Source organism: Scyliorhinus torazame, chromosome 19 (genome assembly GCF_047496885.1).
Source record: "Scyliorhinus torazame isolate Kashiwa2021f chromosome 19, sScyTor2.1, whole genome shotgun sequence".
Classification (NCBI taxonomy): Eukaryota; Metazoa; Chordata; class Chondrichthyes; order Carcharhiniformes; family Scyliorhinidae; genus Scyliorhinus; species Scyliorhinus torazame.
The window spans coordinates 73,694,700-73,715,733 of record NC_092725.1 but is presented as its reverse complement, the minus strand read 5'-3'; the positions used below and the strand labels follow the sequence as shown (position 1 = coordinate 73,715,733).

The 21,034-nt window shown below is 49.6% G+C and overlaps 1 protein-coding gene across 2 annotated transcripts in view; it reads right to left on the bottom strand.

Annotated features, from left to right (window-relative positions):
- The window catches only part of nup50 (nucleoporin 50), a 101,341-nt gene that overhangs the window by 64,288 nt on the left and 16,019 nt on the right, over positions 1-21,034 (bottom strand). The window contains exons 2-3 of one of the 2 annotated variants that reach the window (XM_072484539.1): positions 19,952-20,081; positions 10,270-10,348 (exon numbers count right to left, since the gene is read on the bottom strand). In XM_072484539.1, the coding sequence (XP_072340640.1) occupies positions 10,270-10,338 (69 nt within the window). In that variant the 5' untranslated portion in view covers positions 10,339-10,348; positions 19,952-20,081. The remainder of the gene's footprint in view (positions 1-10,269; positions 10,349-19,951; positions 20,082-21,034) is intronic. The other variant, XM_072484538.1, reaches the window with a different exon arrangement.

Here is a 21,034-nt window from a genome sequence, read left to right as displayed (position 1 = left end):
CATACCGAGTTATGGCGCGAGGATCGAGAGCAGGAGAAGCTCCCAGAGCCATAGTGGTGAGATTTCTCCGTTTTAAGGATAGAGAAATGGTCCTTAGATGGGCGAAGAAAACTCGGTGTAGTAAATGGGAGAACGCGGTGATCCGCGTCTATCAAGATTGGAGTGCGGAAGGTGGCGAGAAGGAGGCGAGCTTTAATCGGGCCAAAGCGGTACTTCACAAAAAAAAGATAAAGTTTGGAATGCTGCAACCGGCAAGACTGTGGGTCACATATCAAGGGAGGCACCACTACTTTGAGACGGCGGATGAAGCGTGGACTTTTATTGTAGAAGAAAAATTGGAATGATTGGACTACGAAAATGAACGTTTGGACAAAGTGGGTGGGACGAGTGGGGGGGGGGGGGGCGAAGAGGGATTGTATGATTAATCTGCGGTATGGTAACTTTTCTTTCTCCCACAGGTGGTGATGGGGGGAGGTGGGGAGGGAGAGGAGATGGGGCGTTGGCCATGGGAGGCGGGGCCGAGGGAGAGGCGCGGGCTTGGTTCCCGCGCTATGATAATTATGGCGGAATAGAGAAGCAGGAAGGAGGGGGCGCCGCACGGGGCGAGCCGTGATCACGGGGGGGAGCCGAGGTCAGCCAGAGTTTGCTGACTTCTGGGAGCAACATGGGGGGAGTAATTACGCTAGCAGGGGGTCTAGCGGGGGGGGGGAATTACTGGGTTGCTGCTGCTGGGGGAAAGGGGGGAGTGGGTACGGGAAAGGATGGGCGGGGGGGCACCGTCTGGGAGAAATACAGCTGCGTGGGAACTGGGCGAGAAGCTGGAAAAAGATGATGGCTAACCGGCAAGGGGGGGGGGGGGGGGGGGGGGGTGGGAAGCCCCCCCAACTCGGCTGATCACGTGGAACGTGAGGGGGCTTAACGGGCCGATAAAGAGGGCACGAGTACTCGCACACCTTAAGAAACTTAAAGCAGATGTGGTCATGTTACAGGAAACGCACCTGAAACTGATAGATCAGGTTAGGTTGCGCAAAGGATGGGTAGGGCAGGTGTTCCATTCGGGGCTGGATGCGAAAAACAGGGGGGTGGCTATATTAGTGGGGAAGCGGGTAATGTTCGAGGCAAAGACTATAGTGGCGGATAACGGGGGCAGATACGTGATGGTGAGTGGCAAATTACAGGGAGAGATGGTGGTGTTGGTAAACGTGTATGCCCTGAATTGGGACGTGCCAATTTTATGAGGCGAATGCTAGGACGCATCCCAGACCTAGAGACCGGAAAGCTGATAATGGGGGGAGACTTTAACACGGTGTTGGAACCAAGGCTGGATAGGTCGAAGTCCAGGACTGGTAGGAGGCCGGCAGCAGCCAAGGTGCTTAAGGATTTTATGGAGCAGATGGGAGGGGTGGACCCGTGGAGATTCAGTAGACCTAGGAGTAAGGAGTTCTCGTTTTTCTCCTATGTCCATAAAGTCTATTCACGCATAGACTTTTTTGTGTTGGGTAGGGCATTGATCCAGAGGGTGAGGGGAACGGAATATACGGCTTTAGCCATTTCGGATCATGCCCCACACTGGGTAGACTTGGATAGGGGAGGAAACAAGAGGGCGTCCACCCTGGAGAATGGACATGGGACTAATGGCGGATGAGGGGGTGTGCTTAAGGGTGAGGGGATGCATTGAAAAGTACTTGGAACTCAATGATAATGGGGAGGTTCAGGTGGGAGTGGTCTGGGAGGCGTTGAAGGCGGTGGTTAGGGGGGAGCTGATATCAATAAGGACACATAAAGGGAAGCAGGAGAGTAAGGAACGGGAGCGGTTGTTGCAAGAACTTTTGAGGGTGGACAGACAGTATGCGGAAGCACCGGAGGAGGGACTGTATAGGGAAAGGCAAAGGCTGCATGTGGAATTTGACTTGCTGACCACAGGCACTGCAGAGGCACAATGGAGGAAGACACAGGGTGTACAGTATGAATATGGAGAGAAGGCGAGCAGATTGCTGGCACACCAATTGAGGAAAAGGGGAGCAGCGAGGGAAATAGGGGGGGTGAGAGACGAAGATGGAGAGACGGAGCGGGGAGCGGAGAGAGTGAATGAAGTGTTTAAGACATTTTATAAAAAATTGTATGAAGCTCAACCCCCGGATGGGAGGGAGAGAATGATGGAGTTTTTGGATCGGCTGGAAATTCCCAAGGTGGAAGAGCAGGAAAGGATGGGATTGGGAGCACAGATCACGGTAGAAGAAGTGGTGAAAGGAATTAGGAACATGCAGACGGGAAAGGCCCCGGGACCGGACGGATTCCCAGTTGAATTTTACAGAAAATATTTGGACTTGCTCGCCCCGCTACTGACGAGGACCTTTAACGAGGCAAAGGAAAGGGGACAACTGCCCCCGACTATGTCAGAAGCAACGATATCGCTTCTTTTAAAGAAGGAAAAGGATCCGCTACAATGCGGGTCCTACAGACCAATCTCCCTCCTCAATGTAGATGCCAAGGTATTGGCCAAGGTAATGGCAATGAGAATAGAGGAATGTGTCCCGGGGGTGGTTCATGAGGACCAAACTGGGTTTGTGAAGGGGAGACAGTTGAACACGAACATACGGAGGTTGCTAGGGGTAATGATGATGGCCCCACCAGAGGGTGAAACGGAGATAGTAGTGGCGATGGATGCCGAGAAAGCATTTGATAGAGTGGAGTGGGATTATCTGTGGGAGGTGTTGAGGAGATGTGGGTTCGGAGAGGGGTATGTTAGATGGGTGCAGCTGTTGTATAGGGCCCCAGTGGCGAGTGTGGTCACGAATGGACGGGGATCGGCATATTTTCGGCTCCATAGAGGGACAAGGCAGGGATGTCCTCTGTCCCCATTACTGTTTGCACTGGCGATTGAGCCCCTGGCGATAGCGCTGAGAGGTTCCAAGGGATGGAGGGGAATACTTAGGGGAGGAGAAGAACACCGGGTATCTTTATATGCGGATGATCTGCTACTATATGTGGCGGATCCAGCGGAGGGGATGCCAGAAATAATGCGGATACTTGGGGAGTTTGGGGATTTTTCAGGGTATAAATTGAACATGGGGAAGAGTGAGCTGTTTGTGGTGCATCCAGGGGAGCAGAGTAGAGAAATAGAAGACCTACCGTTGAGGAAGGTAACAAGAGACTTTCGTTACCTGGGGATCCAGATAGCTAAGAATTGGGGCACATTGCACAGGCTAAATTTGACGCGGTTGGTGGAACAGATGGAGGAAGATTTCAAGAGATGGGATATGGTAGCATTGTCAATGGCAGGGAGGGTGCAGGCGGTTAAGATGGTGGTCCTCCCGAGATTCCTCTTTGTGTTTCAGTGTCTCCCGGTGGTGATCACGAAGGCTTTTTTCAAAAGGATAGAAAAGAGTATCATGGGTTTTGTTTGGGCCGGGAAGACTCCGAGAGTGAGGAAGGGATTCTTACAGCGTAGTAGGGATAGGGGGGGGGCTGGCACTACCGAGCCTAAGTGAGTATTATTGGGCCGCTAATATTTCAATGGTGAGTAAGTGGATGGGAGAGGAGGAAGGAGCGGCGTGGAAGAGATTAGAGAGGGCGTCCTGTAGGGGGACCAGCCTGCAGGCTATGGTGACAGCCCCATTGCCGTTCTCACCAAGGAACTATACCACGAGTCCGGTGGTGGTAGCTACACTGAAGATTTGGGGACAGTGGAGACGACATAGGGGAAAGACCGGAGCACTGGGGGGGTCCCCCGATAAGAAACAACCATAGGTTTGCCCCGGGGGGAATGGATGGGGGATATGGAATGTGGCAAAGAGCAGGTATAACGCAATTGAAAGATCTATTTGTGGATGGGAAGTTTGCGAGTCTGGGAGCGCTGACCGAGAAATATGGGTTGCCCCAAGGGAATGCATTCAGGTACATGCAATTGAGGGCTTTTGCGAGGCAACAGGTGAGGGAATTCCCGCAGCCCCCGACACAAGAGGTGCAGGACAGAGTCATCTCAAAGAAATGGGTGGGGGACGGTAAGGTGTCGGATATATATAGGGAAATGAGAGACGAAGGGGAGACTATGATGGACGAACTAAAAGGGAAATGGGAAGAAGAGCTAGGGGAGGAGATTGAGGAGGGGATGTGGGCAGATGCCCTAAACAGGGTAAACTCGTCGTCCTCGTGCGCCAGGCTAAGCCTGATTCAGTTTAAGGTATTACACAGGGCACATATGACTGGAACACGGCTCAGTAAATTTTTTGGGGTGGAGGATAGGTGTGCGAGGTGCTCGAGAAGCCCAGCGAATCATACCCATATGTTTTGGTCATGCCCGGCACTACAGGGGTTTTGGATGGGGGTGACAAAGGTGCTTTCGAAAGTAGTAGGAGTCCGGGTCGAACCAAGCTGGGGGTTGGCTATATTTGGGGTTGCACAAGAGCCGGGAGTGCAGGAGGCGAAAGAGGCCGATGTTTTGGCCTTTGCGTCCCTAGTAGCCCGGCGCAGAATATTGCTAATGTGGAAAGAAGCCAAGCCCCCGGGGGTGGAGACCTGGATAAATGATATGGCGGGGTTCATAAAGTTAGAGCGGATTAAGTTCGTCCTAAGGGGGTCGGCTCAAGGGTTTACTAGGCGGTGGCAACCGTTCGTCGAATATCTTGCGGAAAGATAGATAGGGGAGAACAAAGAAGGCAGCAGCAGCGGCCCAGGACTTTGGGGGGGGATGGGGGGGGGGGGGGTGGCCTGAGACAAGGCAGTTGCCAATTAGGGCTAGTTTTTATTTTTTGTTATTTAATATTTATTTATTTGTTGTTGTTTTTGTTTAAATTTAAAAAGGTCATTATTATCTGTATTGTTACAATGTTGTGTAAAGGATGCACAATGTACTGTGTTGGTTGACCAAAAATTTTCAATAAAATATTATTTTTTTTTTAAAAATGCGGTTTGCACTGATTTATTTGTTCGTTTTCGTTCTTGGCTTTTTCTCTTCGATAACTGTGTTTTATTTAAGAAGGGGAAAGTGGTTTTTAAAAATTATTCGATTTCGGTGGGTTTTCTGTGTTGTGAGGGGGATGGTGGTGGGGATTTTTGACTTTGTATTATTTTGAGTAGTATTACTTTGATCTGTATTATGGCGAGAGTTTGGCATTGTTTTTCTTTACACTGACTCTGGGTGGCGTCTGTTTCTTAAAGTGGGCGGTTGTCAGGGCTGGGTTGATGAGGGCGATGGTTTCGATGGGCGGGGGGAGGGCAGGTAGGTAACAATAGGTGGGAGACATGCTGGCACCTGAGCCGTGGGCCACCAGGCCAGCTGGGCGAGTTAGTCTGCGGGAGCACAGTGGGAGGTGTGTATATAATCAGATTAGGGATGGGGTTAAGTTCCAGAGTGGTGCTGCTGGGGGGGGGGGGGGGGGGGGGGGGGGGGCGGGGGGGGAAAGAGAGAGAAAGAGGGGGGGGGGTTGTTCGGCTGACGAGGGAGGGATTTGATTTTAGAAGCGGAGAAGAGGTCGGTGTTGGGCGCTGCCAGGAGGCGGGGCCACAGAGCAGGGGCTGGGAGCAGGCCCAGGAAAGGGGATGGCTGACCGGCATGGGGGGGGGGGGGGGCAACTAGGCTGGTCATGTGGAACATTAGAGGGCTAAGCGGGCCGGTGAAGAGGGCAACGGTGTTCGCGCATCTTAGGGCTCTGAAGGCGGACGTGATAGTGTTGCAGGAGACGCACCTAAAGGTAGCGGACCAGATTAGGTTGAGGGAGAGCTGGGTTAGTCAGGTATTCCACTCGGGGCTAGATACTGAGACCAGGAGGAGGAGGAGGGGGCGTGATTCTGGTGAACAAGCGGCTGCAGTTTGAGGTGCGGAGTACTGTTTCAGACGGGAGAGGTCACTACGTCATGGTTAGCGGTAAGCTGGAAGGGAGGAAGGTGGTCCTGGTCAACTGATATGCGCCAAACTGGGATGATGCGGATTTCATAAAGATGGTGCTGGGGAAGATACCCGAACTGGATTCCCACGAGCTGGTTATGGGAGGGGACTTCAATACAGTTATTGATCTAGGCCTGGACCGGTTGTGCTCAAAAACCGGCAGAGTGTCAGCAATGGGAAAAGACCTGAGGGAGTTCACGGAGCAGATTTGGGGGGGGGGGGGGTCGATCGACCCGTGGAGGTTTGGCAGGCCGACAGGGAAGGAGTTTTCCTTCTTCTTGCACGTACATAGGGTCGACTCCCGGATCGATTTTTTAATACTGAGTAGGGATGTACTGACAGGGGTGGTGGATACGCAGTATTCGACAATCACCATTTCCGACCATGCCCCGCATTGGGTCAAGTTACATGTGAGGGAAGAGAGCTTCCAGCGCCCGCAGTGGAGGCTGGATGTGGGACTGCTACCGGACGAAGGGGAGTGCGAGAGGGTGAGGAGGTGTATACAAAGCTACCTGCAGGTCAACAATACGGGGGAAGTCTCAGCAGCGGTAGTGTGGGAGGCGCTCAAGGCAGTGGTGAAAGGGGAGCTGATTTCAATCCGGGCTCACAGAGACAAGATGGACAGGACAGAAACGGACCGATTGTTAGCGGAGATCCTGCAGATTGACAGGAGGCATGCGGAGTGTGGGGTGGTGTCCACAAGTAAGGCAGTGGAGCAGCTCAGAAAGGCGAGGGGTGCGGTATATGAACATAGGGAGAAAGCCAGCAGGATGCTGGCTCAGCAGCTCAGAAAGAGGGAGGCGGCTAGGGCAATAGGTAAAGTGGTGGATGGAGGCGGTAACTTGGTAGGGGATGCGGCGGGTGTGAACAGGGCTTTCAAGGACTTTTATAGCAGACTCATTAGCTCGGAGCCCCTCCCCCAGGGGCCAGAGGGGATGAGATACTTCTTAGACTGCCTGATATTCCCAAAAGTGGGTAGGGAGCTAGTAGAAGGGCTGGGCGCCCTGATTAGAGCGGAGGAGATATTTGAGGGCTTAAAGGCCATGCAGTCAGGTAAAGCCCTGAGGCCGGCTGGGTACCCAGTCGAATTTTATAAAAAGTTCTCCGGGATATTGGGGTCACTGCTGGTCCAGGTTTTTAAAGAGGCAAGGGACAGAGGGGTGCTGCCCCAGACGATGTCGCAGGCTACCATCTCCTTTATTCTAAAACGGGACAAGAACACGGAGCCATGTGGGTCTTATAGGCCGATCTCCCTTCTTAACGTGGATGCTAAACTGCTGCCAAAGCTTTTGGCCACTAGGATTGAGGATTGTGTGCCGAGTGTTCTTAGGGAGGATCAAACAGGGTTCGTTAAAGGTAGGCAACTGGTGGTGAATATAAGAAGATTGCTCAAAGTGATCATGATTGGGCAGCACGGTAGCACAGTGATTAGCACAGTTGCTTCACAGCTCCAGGGTCCCAGGTTCGATTCCTGGCTTGGGTCACTATCTGTGTGGAGTCTGCACATTCTCCCAGTGTCTGCGTGGGTTTCCTCCGGGTGCTCTGGTTTCCTCCCACAGTCCAAAGATGTGCAGGTTAGGTGGATTGGCTGTGCTAAATTCCCCCGAGTGTCAAAAGGTTCGGTTGGGTTATTGGGTTACAGGGATAGGGTGGAGGTGTGGGCATAGGTAGGGTGCTCTTTCCAAGGGCCAGTGCAGACTCGATGGGCTGAATGGCCTCCTTCTGCACTGTAAATTCTATGATCTATGATGCCCCCAGAGGGAAAGGAGGTGGAGGTAGTGGTGGCAATGGACGCGGAGAAGGCGTTAGACCGGGTAGAATGGGAGTACTTATGGGAGGTGCTGGGACGGTTTGGATTTAGGGTGGGTTTCATCAGGTTGCTATATCAGGCCCTGGAGGCGAGTGAGAGGACAAACAGGACGACTTCCGACTATTTTAGATTGCACTGCAGGACGAGACAGGGGTGCCCCCTCTCCCCACTGCTGTTTGCGCTAGCTATAGAGCCGCTGGCAATTGCTCTGAAGGCTTCAGAGAGTTGGAAGGGGCTGGTTCGGGGGTTGGGGGTTTGGGGGGGAAGCATGGAGTTTCATTGTATGCAGATGACCTGCTCTTGTACGCGGGGATGGGCGGAATCATGGCGACCCTGGGGGTATTCAGCCGGTTTTCGGGATAAAATTGAATATGACAAAAAGTGAAATGTTTGTAGTTGAGGAGAGGGGCCAAGGGGACCGGCTGAGGGAGCTGCCGTTCCAGTTAGTTGGGGACAGTTTCAGGACCTGGGAATACAAGTGGCGCAGGATTGGGGTCGATTGCACAAGTTGAACCTGTCCCGGTTGGTAGATCAAATGTGAGGGGAGTTCCGGAGGTGGGACACGCTCCCGCTGTCGTTAGCTGGGAGGGTACAGACAGTTAAAATGACAGTCCTCCCGAGGTTCTTATTCGTGTTCCAGTCTCTCCCCATTTTCATTCCGCGTTCCTTTTTTAAAGAGGGTAAGCAAGATCATTTTAGGCTTTGTATGGGCGGGCAAGTCCCCACGAGTGAAGAGGGTGATGCTTGAGCGGAACCAGGGGGAAGGGGGGTTTGCACTGCCCAATTTCAGCAACTATTATTGGGCGGCTATTAGCCATGAGAAGGAAGTGGGTGTGGTGTGTGTGTGTGTCTGTGTAGTGGGGGGGGGGTCAGGTTGGCTTGGGAGCGGGCTGAGGCAGCCTCATGTAGGGGGACCAGTCTGGGGGCGTTGGTGATGGCGCCTCTGCCGTTCCCACCGGCGCGCTTCCCCACCAGTCCTGTAGTGGTGGCGGCCCTTCGGATTTGGGGACAGTGGAGGAGGCACGTGGGAGCAACGGGAGCATCGGTCTGGTCCCCGGGGAGGTTGGAGGGTGGGTTTTGGGTATGGCGGAGGGCGGGGATTGAGCGGATGGGAGATTTGTTTTTGGAAGGGAGCTTCTCTAGCTTGAGGGCACTAGAGGCCAAGTTTGGGGTCATGAGGGGGAATGAATTCTGGTATATTCAGGTGTGGGACTTTTTGTGTAGGCAGGTGCCATCTTTTCCACTCTTGCCACTAAGGGGGATCCAAGATAGGATAGTGTCTAGAGGATGGGTGGGAGAGAGAAGTGTCTCGGATATTTACAAGGAGTTCATGGGGGCGGAGGAGGCGCAGACTGAGGAGCTGAGGCATAAATGGGAGGGGAGATTGAGTAAGGTGTGTGGGCAGACGCAATGAGCAGGGTCAATGGGACTGCAACATGTGCCAGGCTTGGCCTGATTCAATTTAAGGTCGTCCACCAGGCCCACATGACAGTGTCCCGGATGAGCAGATTCTTCGGCGTAGAGGCCAAGTGTGTAGAGTCTGAGAGGACCGGCAGACCATGTCCACATGTTTTGGGCTTGTCCAAAACTGAGGAGATGCTGGCAGGGGTTCGAGGACGTCATGTCTAGAGTACTGAACACGAGGGTGGCAATGAGTCCAGAGGTGGCGATTTTTGGGGTTTCAGAGGCCCTGGAAGTCCAGGGGAAGAAAGAGGCCAACGTCTCGGCCTTTGCTTCCCTGGTAGCCCGGAGATGGATACTTCTAGCTTGGAGGGACTCAAAGCCCCCAAGGTCGGAAGCCTGGCTGTCAGAGATGGGAGCATTTCCTGGGCAACCATTCATTGACTTCTTTGCGGAAAATTAATTGTCAGCAAAAGGGGGGAGGGGTGTTAGGCGAATGTAGTATAGGGGGTCAATTAGGCAGATCTGGGTGGGGCTGGCTACGGCAATTGCACTATGTACTTTGTTTACTGTACAGTCCTTTTGTTTTCTCGTTCTGTAATTCTAATGTTTACAATGCCAAAAAATACCTCATTAAAATTGTTTCTTAAAACAAAACTAATTCAAATGAAGGGGTGCGGAATGGTGGTACAGTATTAGCACTGTTGCCTCACGGTACCGAGGACCTGGGTTTGATCCCGGCCCCGAGTCACTGTCCGTGTGGGGATTGCGCATTCTCCCCGTATCAGCATGGGTCTCACCCCCAAAACCCAAAGATGTGCAGGGTAGGTGAATTGGCCGCGTGAAATTGCCCCTTAATTGGAAAAAAGAATTGGGTACTCTAAAAAGTCTCTCACTCCGCAATCAAATGGATACAAATGTGCCTTCAACGTTTTTTTTTCAAATGTTGCTTCACTTTTTTACCAGACGCCAACTCAGTCGCCAAATTTGGCACATACTCAGGTTCAGGTCAACCTCTCTCTCTGCAACAGCACACCTCTCACCCCATATCATTTAATGTGGTATAGTACAGTTAACTGTTGTTTATCTGCAAGCCCATATCAACTACCGCAACCCCATCAAACCAATCACACTTTAATAACATCATCACTGACAGAAACTCTGTACATACCTCTTCAGATTCCTCTTCCTGATCCCAATTCCGATCAGTTAGCTCTTTGTCTGCAGTCCTCTTTGCCATTATGTTGTCACTGAAACAAAATTAGCAAGATTACTCTTTTGATATTACTGGATGACTGGTCTAAAATCAAAATAAACAAAAATATTAAGTAATACATTGAAAGTCAACAGCAAAAATAGAATAAAGTCCAAAATTTGGTCAACTGAAAAATAATTCCCATCAACTGTAATTTTGTTAGAAGTTCACTTTGATTTGATGTCAGAAGGTTTCAAGTTTGTGTATATTATCTAACCCTTTAGTTCAGTACTGAGGAAGTGTCTGCCATCTCACATTAAAAATTATACAGACACAATTCCCTGGTCAATATTTATCCCTCAACCAAAATAACCAAGAAAAGTTCTAATTTCTGTTTCTGGAACCTTATTGTTCATATTGGTTGCTATGTTCAGCTACATAACAGAATTATACTAAAGGATTTAAAATTTAACTTGCCATGTTGGAAGACTGCCATTAAAAATAGCATGGTTGGAAGAATTAATGTGCCACAGGACAAAAGCAGCAAGTTGGGAAGGTGCATGGGGACAGGAGGGAGTGTGTCTTGTGCACTAAAGCACTACGTTACAAAAGCATTACTTTTGAACTGCAGTTGCTTATTTAGGAAAACAGCAGCAAATAGCAAGGTTCCATACAAGACAAGTAATGACCGATCAAATAATCAGTTTGTGGTGATGTTGGTTGGCAGAGAAATGTTGACCAGGAAACTGGAACAACACACTGTTCTTCTAATAGTGTCAACAAATATTTTACGGACTTCCGGGTGCGGCGATGACCAGCTAAGTCGCACATTTCAGCAGCTCCCGGTGGAACGGACTTTTGGGCTCTAGATAGGAGCCCCAACGGCAATTGTAACGGCAAAAAACACTGTGCGGTAATCCAGAAGGGAATCCCCCCTGGACACGGATGGAAAAAAAGAGAGGAAAGTGGCCAGATTGCGGTGGATCCTCTAGAGCAGCGGCCAGGAAGGCAGGCACAAAGCAAGATGGCGTCGGAAGGAGGCAGTTTAATATGGGGCCCTGACCAACAAGAGTTCCTGCGGTGTTGCGTGGATGAACTCAAAAAGGAGATGAAGAAGGAGCTGCTGGCCCCGATATTACAAGCGATTGAGGGGCTAAAGGAGGAGCAAAAGACCCAGGAACAGGAGCTTCGGGTCGTGAAGGCAAAGGCTGCTGAGAATGAGGATGACATACAGGGCCTGGTGGTGAAAACAGAGATGCACGAGGCACAACACAAAAGGTGTGTGGTAAGGCTGGAGGTGCTGGAGAATAATGCGAGGAGGAAGAATCTAAGGATTCTTGGTCTTCCTGAAGGTGTAGAAGGGGCGGACGTCGGGGCATATGTGAGCACGATGCTGCACTCGTTAATGGGATCGGAGGCCCCGACGGGTCCGCTGGAGGTGGAGGGAGCCTATCGGGTTATGGCGCGAAGACCGAGGGCTGGAGAAATTCCTCGAGCAATAGTGGTGAGATTTCTCCGATATAAGGACAGAGAGATGGTCCTCAGATGGGCAAAGAAAACTCGGAGCAGTAGGTGGGAGAACGCGGTGATCCGCGTATATCAAGATTGGAGTGCGGAGGTGGCCAGAAGGAGGGCAAGCTTTAATCGGGCCAAGGCGGTGTTGCATAAAAGGAAGGTCAAATTCGGAATGCTGCAACCGGCAAGACTGTGGGTCACACATCAAGGGAAACACCACTACTTCGAAACGGCAGATGAGGCGTGGACATTTATTGTCGAGGAGAAGCTGGAGTGAGCGGGCCAGAAAAAGAACGTTTGGGACAAAGTGGGGGGGGGGGGGGGGGGGAATATGTGGGATGAAGGGGGGGAAAAGGGGGAAGAGATGACTTCCCAAGTTGCTAATCCTGCGACCCTGTAACTGTTCTCTCTTCCCCACGTCGTGGGGGAGGGGGTGAGGGAGGATGAGGAGCTGAGGGCGCCGGCCATTGGGGGCGGGGTCAAAAGGGAAGCGCGGGCTTTGTTCCCGCGCTATGGTAATCACGGCGGGAACATGGAAGCCGGAAGGAGGGGGCCTCGCACAGTGTGAGCCGAGGTCACGGGGGGAAGCCGAGGTCGGCCAGAGTTTGCTGACTTCTGGGAGCAACATGGTGGTGCAATTACGCTAGTTTGGGATCTAGCGGGGGCGGGGGTTTAACTGGGTTGCTGCTGCTGGGGAGAAGGGGGAGCTGGGATGGGAGGGGGGGGTCGGGGCGGGGGGGCGCCGCCTGGGGGAGATACGGCTACATGGGAACCGGGTGAGGAGCTGGATTGAAAAAGGAAACGGCTAGTCGTCAAGGGGGGGGCGGGGAAAGAGCCCCCCAACCCGGTTGATCACGTGGAATGTGAGAGGGCTGAACGGGCCGATTAAGAGGGCACGGGTACTCGCAAACCTAAAGAAACTTAAGGCAGATGTGGTTATGCTTCAGGAGACGCATCTGAAGCTGATAGACCAGTTCAGACTACGCAAAGGATGGGTGGGGCAGGTGTTTCATTCGGGGCTAGACGCAAAAAACAGGGGGGTGGCCATACTAGTGGGGAAGCGGGTAATGTTTGAGGCAAAGACTATAGTGGCGGATAGTGGGGGCAGATACGTGATGGTGAGTGGCAAACTGCAAGGGGAGGCGGTGGTATTAGTGAACGTGTATGCCCCGAACTGGGATGATGCCAATTTTATGAGGCGTATGCTAGGACGGATCCCGGACCTAGAAGTGGGGAAGTTGGTAATGGGTGGAGACTTTAATACGGTGCTGGACCCAGGGCTGGACAGATCGAGGTCCAGGACCGGAAGGAGGCCGGCTGCAGCTAGGGTGCTTAAGGATTTTATGGAGCAGATGGGAGGAGTAGATCCCTGGAGATTTAGTAGACCTAGGAGTAAGGAGTTTTCGTTTTTCTCCTATGTCCACAAAGTTTATTCACGAATAGATTTTTTTGTTCTGGGAAGGGCACTGATCCCAAAGGTGACGGGGACGGAGTACACGGCTATAGCCATTTCGGATCATGCTCCACACTGGGTGGACCTGGAGATAGGGGAAGAAAAACAACAGCGTCCGACCTGGAGAATGGACATGGGATTATTGGCAGATGAGGGGGTGTGTTTAAGGGTGAGGGGGTGTCTTGAAAGGTACTTGGAACTTAATGATAATGGGGAGGTACAGGTGGGAGTGGTCTGGGAGGCGCTGAAGGCAGTGGTTAGAGGGGAGCTGATATCTATTAGGGCACATAAAGGAAAGCAGGAGGGTAGGGAAAGGGAGCGGTTGTTGAAAGAACTTCTGAGGGTGGACAGACAATATGCGGAGGCACCGGAGGAGGGACTGTACAGGGAAAGGCAAAGGCTACATGTAGAATTTGACTTGTTGACTACGGGTAATGCAGAGGCACAATGGAGGAAGGCACAGGGTGTACAGTACGAATATGGGGAGAAGGCGAGTAGGTTGCTGGCCCACCAACTGAGGAAAAGGGGAGCAGCGAGGGAGATGGGGGGGGTGAGAGATGAGGGGAAGAGATGGAGCGGGGAGCGGAGAGAGTAAATGAAGTGTTCAAGGCATTTTACGAAAGATTATATGAAGCGCAGCCCCCGGACGGGAAGGAGAGAATGATGTGCTTTCTGGATCAGCTGGAATTTCCTAAGGTGGAGGAGCAGGTGAGAGTGGGGCTGGGAGCACAGATTGAGACGGAGGAAGTAGTGAAAGGGGTTGGGAGCATACAGGCGGGGAAGGCCCCGGGGCCAGACGGATTCCCAGTTGAATTCTATAAGAAATATATGGACTTGCTGGCCCCGCTACTGATGAGAACCTTTAATGAGGCGAGGGACAGGGGGCAGCTGCCCCCGACTATGTCAGAGGCAACGATATCGCTCCTCCTAAAGAAGGAAATAGACCCGCTGCAATGCGGGTCCTATAGGCCCATTTCCCTCTTGAATGTGGACGCTAAGATTCTGGCCAAGGTAATGGCAACGAGGATAGAGGATTGTGTCCCGGGGGTGGTTCATGAGGACCAAACTGGGTTTGTGAAGGGGAGACAGTTGAATACAAATATACGGAGGCTGCTAGTGGTAATGATGATGCCCCCACCAGAGGGGGAAGCGGAGATAGTGGTGGCGATGGATGCCGAGAAAGCATTTGATAGAGTGGAGTGGGATTACTTGTGGGAGGTGCTGAGGAGATTTGGCTTTGGGGACGGGTATATCAGGTGGGTACAGTTGCTGTATAGAGCCCCGATGGCGAGCGTGGTCACGAATGGACGGGGGTCTAACTATTTTCGGCTCCATAGAGGGACGAGGCAGGGATGTCCTCTGTCCCCGTTATTGTTTGCATTGGCGATTGAACCCCTGGCCATAGCATTGAGGGGTTCCAGGAAGTGGAGGGGAGTACTCAGGGGGGGGGAGAAGAACACCGGGTATCTCTGTATGCGGATGATTTGTTGCTATATGTGGTGGACCCGGCGGAGGGGATGCCAGAGATAATGCGGATACTTCAGGAGTTTGGGGATTTTTCAGGGTATAAACTGAACATGGGGAAAAGTGAGTTGTTTGTGGTGCATCCAGGGGAGCAGAGCAGAGAGAGATAGAGGATTTACCGTTGAGGAAGGTAACAAGGGACTTGCGGTACCTGGGGATTCAGATAGCCAAGAATTGGGGTACATTACACAGGCTTAATTTAACACGGTTGGTGGAACAGATGGAGGAGGATTTCAAGAGATGGGACATGATGTCCCTGTCATTGGCAGGTAGGGTGCAGGCGGTTAAAATGGTGGTCCTCCCAAGATTCCTTTTTGTGTTTCAGTGCCACCCGGTGGTGATCACGAAGGCTTTTTTCAAAAGAATTGAGAAGAGTATTATGAGTTGTGTGTGGGCTGGGAAGACCCCGAGAGTGAGGCGGGGATTCTTGCAGCGTAGTAGGGACAGGGGGGGGGCTGGCACTACCGAGCCTGAGTGAGTACTACTGGGCCGCCAATGTTTCAATGGTGTGTAAGTGGATGGGAGAAGGGGAGGGAGCGGCGTGGAAGAGATTGGAGAGGGCGTCCTGCAGGAGGACTAGCCTACAAGCAATGGTGACGGCGCCGTTGCCGTTCTCACCAAAGAAATACACCACAAGCCCGGTGGTGGTGGCTACATTGAAAATTTGGGGGCAGTGGAGACGGCGTAGGGGAAGGACGGGAGCTTTGGTGCGGTCCCCGATAAGAAACAATCATAGGTTCGTTCCGGGGAGAATGGATGGGGGATTTGGAGCATGGCAAAGAGCTGGGGTAGTACAACTGAGAGATCTGTTTGTAGATGGGACGTTTGCGAGTCTGGGAGCGCTGACGGAGAAATATGGGTTGCCCCAAGGGAATGCATTTCGGTATATGCAATTGAGGGCTTTTGCGAGGCAACAGGTGAGGGAATTCTCGCAGCTCCCGACGCAGGAGGTGCAGGATAGAGTGATCTCAGAGACATGGGTGGGGGACGGTAAGGTGGCGGACATATACAGGGAGATGAGGGACGAGGGGGAGATCATGGTAGATGAGCTGAAAGGGAAATGGGAAGAAGAACTGGGGGAGGAGATTGAGGAGGGGCTGTGGGCTGATGCCCTACGTAGGGTAAACTCATCGTCCTCGTGTGCCAGGCTAAGCCTGATACAATTTAAGGTGCTACACAGGGCGCATATGACTGGAGCACGGCTTAGTAAATTTTTTGGGGTAGAGGATAGGTGTGCGAGAGGCCCAGCGAATCACACCCACATGTTCTGGTCATGCCCGGCACTACAGGGGTTCTGGGTGGGGGTGGCAAAGGTGCTTTCGAAGGTGGTGGGGGTCCGGGTCGAACCAGGCTGGGGGTTGGCTATATTTTGGACAAGGCAGTTGCCATTTAGTTTTGTTTTTGTTTATATATTATTTATTTATTTGTTTAAAACTGGCCACTGTTATTTATATTGCTTTATTGTTGTGTAAAAGAAACACTACGTATTGTTCTGTTTGGCCAAAAATCTTGAATAAAATATATTTTTTTAAAAAACAAATATTTTACATTTGTAAGCAGACAAATTGGACTCAATGTAGCATCACCAATAATCCTTGTGTTTTACAAATTATTTTTTTTAAATTTTGAGTCCCCAATTAATTTTTTTCAATTAAGGGACAATTTAGCATGCCAATCCACCTACCCTGCACATCTTTTGGGTTGTGGGGGTGAAACCCATGCAAACACGGGGAGAATGTGCAAACTCCATACGGACAGTGACCCAGAGACGGGATCGAACCTGGGACCTCGGTGCCGTGAGGTCACAGGGCTAACCCACTGCGCCATGCTGCCCACTGTTTTACAAATATAAGCTGTGATTCTAAAGTCAAATCCACAGTGGGACTTGAACCCACATGCAGATTCGGAAATGAACAGCATTATCAACGAACAAAGTTGTCTAACTGAGGAGGCAACAATTAAAACAGAATTAGTCTTCACTCCATTGGTGATTCTTGAGCAAATAATCCAGACTGAAACGGAGTTCATTAAAAACGGTGCTGCCCATGTTCTAACTATGCCCTATTCACCTATCACAATGTACTCACTAACTTACATTTGTTCCCAGTTAAGCAATACCTTGAGTAAAATTCCCATGCTTTATTCTCAAATCCTTCTATCGTCTCACCAACAGCCTCCACACCCACCCTGTGATCTCTTCCAGCCCCACAACCGTCCAAGATATCCATGCTCCTCCAACTATGGCCTGGAGCATCGCCGATTTTAATTTCTCCACCTTATCCCTCTAAGGTGTTAAGGGTTACAGTGCCAAATTGGGGGAAGGCTAACTACAACCAGATTAGGCAGGATTTGGAGGCTGTTGTTTGGGAGAGGCTGTTTGAGGGTAAATCCACATTTGGCATGTGGAAGTCTTGTCAAAAAGAAAAAAGATGCATATTTGAGGTACTAGCAACTAAAAACAGATGAAGCACTTGAGGAATACAAGAAAAGTAGAAAAGAGCTCAAGCAAGCAGTTAGGAAGGCAAAAAGGGGTCATGAAATGTCCTTGGCAGACAGGATTAAGGAGAATCGCAAGGCATTTTATACGTATATTAGGAACAAGAGGGTAGCTAGAGAAAGAATTGGTCCACTCAAGGACAAAGGAGGGAAATTACACGTAGAACCAGAGGAAGTAGGTGAGGTCCTTAATGAGTATTTTGCATCGGTATTCACAAAGGAGAGGGGCACGTTGATTGGTGGTGTCTCAGAGGGATGTGTAAACACTTTAGAACAGATTGTTATTACGAGGGAGGAAGTGTTAGGCGTGTTAAAAAGCATTAAGGTAGACAAATCCCCTGAGCCAGATGGCATCTATCCCAGATTACTGAGGGAGACATGAGATTAAATCGCTGGGACTCTAACAGAAATCTTTGTGTCCTCATTGCGTAGAACCAAATGAAGTAGGTGAGGTCCTTAATGAGTATTTTGCATCGGTATTCACAAAGGATTGGAGGATAGCCAATGTTGTACCGTTATTTAAGAAGGGTTGCAAGGATAATCCGGGTAATTATAGGCCAGTGAGCTTGATGTCATTGATAGTGAAATTGTTGGAAAAAATTCTCCGAGATAGGATCAGGATCTATGCACATTTGGAAGTGAATGATCTTATTAGCAACAGACAACATGGTTTTGTAAGAGGGAGGTCATGTCTCACTAATTTAATTTAATTTTTTGAGGTGACACAAATGATTGATGAGGGAAGTGCTGTGGATGTTGTCTACATGGACTTTAGGAAAGCATTTGATAAGGTCCCTCATGGCAGGCTGGTGCAAAAGATGAAATCACATGGGGTCAGGAGTGAACGAGCTGGATGGAACAGAACTGGCTTAGCCACAGAAGACAAAGGGTAGCAGTGGAAGGGTGTTTTTCCTGATGGATGTCTGTAACTAGTGGTCACAGGATCAGTACTGAGACCTCTGCTCTTTGTAATATATATATAGATATATATATATAAATGACTTGGAAGAAAACGTTGCTGGTCCGATTAGCAAGTTTGCAGGTGATACTAAGATTGCAGGAGTTGCGGATAGTGAAGGTGATTGTCAGAGACTACAACAGGATATAGATAGGCTGCAAAATTGGGCAGAGAAATGGCAGATGGAATTTAACCCGGACAAATGCGAGGGGATGCATGTTGGTAGATCCAATTCAGGGGGAGCAATAAAATAAATGGCAGAACCATCAGGAGCATAGAGACTCAAAGAGATCTGGGCATGCAGGTCCACAGATCCTTAAAAAGTGGCAGCACAGGTGAAAATGGTGGTAAAGAAAGCAAATGGATTGCTTGCCTTCATAGGACGGGGTATCGAGTATAAAAGCTCAAAAATTATGTTACAGTTATATAGAACGTCGGTAGGCCACATTTGGAATACTGTGTCCAATTCTGGTCACCACGCTACCAGAAGGATGTGGAAGTTTTGGAGAGAGTACAGAAAAGGTTTACCAGGATGTTGCCTGGTATGGAGGGTGTTAGTTATGAGGAGTGATTGAATAAACTGGGATTGTTCTCCCTAGAGAGACGGAAGCTGAGGGGCGACCTGATAGAAGTTTATAAAATTATTAAGGGTATAGGTAAGGTGAACAGTTGGAGGCTTTTTACCCAGGGTGGAAATGACAATTAAGGGGGCACAAGTTCAAGGTGAGGGGAGAAAGGTTCAGTGGAGATGTGCGGGGATGTTTTTTTTTTTTTACACAGAGGGTGGTGTGGCCTGGAATGCACTGCCAAGTGAGATGGTTGAGGCAGATATGTTAGCGACCTTTAAGACTTATCTGAATAGGCACATGAATAGACGGGGTATAGAAGGACACAGGCGGTTGGTCTAGATAAGATGCGTGATAGGCGCAGGCTTGGAGGGCCGAAGGGCCTGTTCCTGTGCTGTATTGCTCTTTGTTCTTTGTGAAGAACCCTGTAACAGTACGTTATAAATGCTATCAACTGAACAAGGCACTTCAGGATAACTGATATCATTTCCCAATAGGAAGTTAGCATGTGTGAAAGGGAGAAACTTTACCAAAAGGCAAGACTGCCCAACAGATTTTACTCAAAATGCTTACACCAAAGGAGATGTTTGGAGGTTAGGTGGGGTTACTGGGTTAGGGGGATATGTTTGAGGCGTGGGCTTGAATGGGTGCTCTTTCCGAGGGCTGGGGCAGGCTTGATGGGCCGAATGGCCTCCATCTGCATTGTAAATTCTATGATTCTATGAGATTTTCATCCCCTCAATGTTGGATGGATTTTAATTCGGATCTCGAATACAAAATAATCTAAACATTGTGTCAACCAATTCCCCCACAAAGACTATTTACTGTGGAAGCATAAAATACCATCTGTGTTCCACAAGCTAATGTGATCCTATAATGAGAAGTTACATACCACAAGCTCCTTATTAGAAAGAGGGCCCACCATATTTCAGTCAGGAAGTTATAAATCCAACACAAGTTATAACAAAATGAATGAATAATATGGAGGACCTAATCCAAAGGACAAAGGGAGAACTAATATTATTTAGCTTGGTTAATTCCCCTCATCCAATGTGGGCCTTCCAGACACATGTGTATCAGAAGTAAATAATTAGATTTAATTTATCTCAATTAAATTTAAGAATAATCTTTATTTTAGTAGATTACCTCCTCTCAAATAGGGTCCAAACTCCATCAGTGTGGTCCTCATCTTCCACCCAGAGACTGTCCAAGAGTATACATTATGGAAGTTGCTCAAATGCTTCTCATTAACATGGCAATTGGTGCTTTGCACCAGCTTGGAGGGGGATCAAAAAGCAACTAAGTTAGAAACCGTTGGTATCAGTTAAATTTGAGTTCAGGTAACTTTATAAACCACTCAAGCTTTGCTCTTGCAGTTTATGACATCATCCACAGCGTTAAAAGAGATTGTTGCCTCATAATCATTTGATAAGCATTAATCTTTGGACACGCGTTTCTGCAATAATTCAAAAACTAGAATAGATCTGTATAAATTCAGGTAACGGACCTCTGTCCATTTTGTTCAGAAACCAAAAATAATGCAATAAATTAATCAGGAACTGGTGAACCACTACCTTTGCTTGCATAGCCTGACACTATCTGGTACCTTCAATTTGGTACTGCCTTACAAAACATGGCCTGCCTTGTCCACTGTAAATGTTTTAGGTACAATACACTTCAATCGACCGGCTTAATTTGTTTCATCTTGATTACTTGCCCGAAGCTGTATCACAAATTACAACCAGAGAAAAATGTTTGAGGTGCATTCAATTTCAAACTTATAAATACTCGATCTTAAATACATTGCAATTAAAAAACACAGCATGGAAGATTATTGATTTAGCTCATTGGGGCTGTAACAACTGAAAATAACTGATCTAGCCGAATCCCACTTTTCAGTTCTTGGTCCTTAGCGATGTACCTCTAGTACTTCTTATATCCAATGAAGGCTTCTGCTGCTAACACCCTTTCAGGCACTGGGCTCTAGACCCCCAAATTCTATCTCACCACCCCCCTCCACCAAATTCTTCAAATCTATGTCCCCTGATTATTGACTCCTCGACCAATGGAAACAAATCTCCCCAGCCTCCTCAATATAAATCAATTTACTAAACGTGGTGCAAAATAGGGCAGTAATTCTAAGACACAAGGCCTTCATGTTAGAGTGCCTTCATGTTAGAGTGCCTACAATGCAGGAGGCCATGCGACCATTAAATCTGTACTGACCAC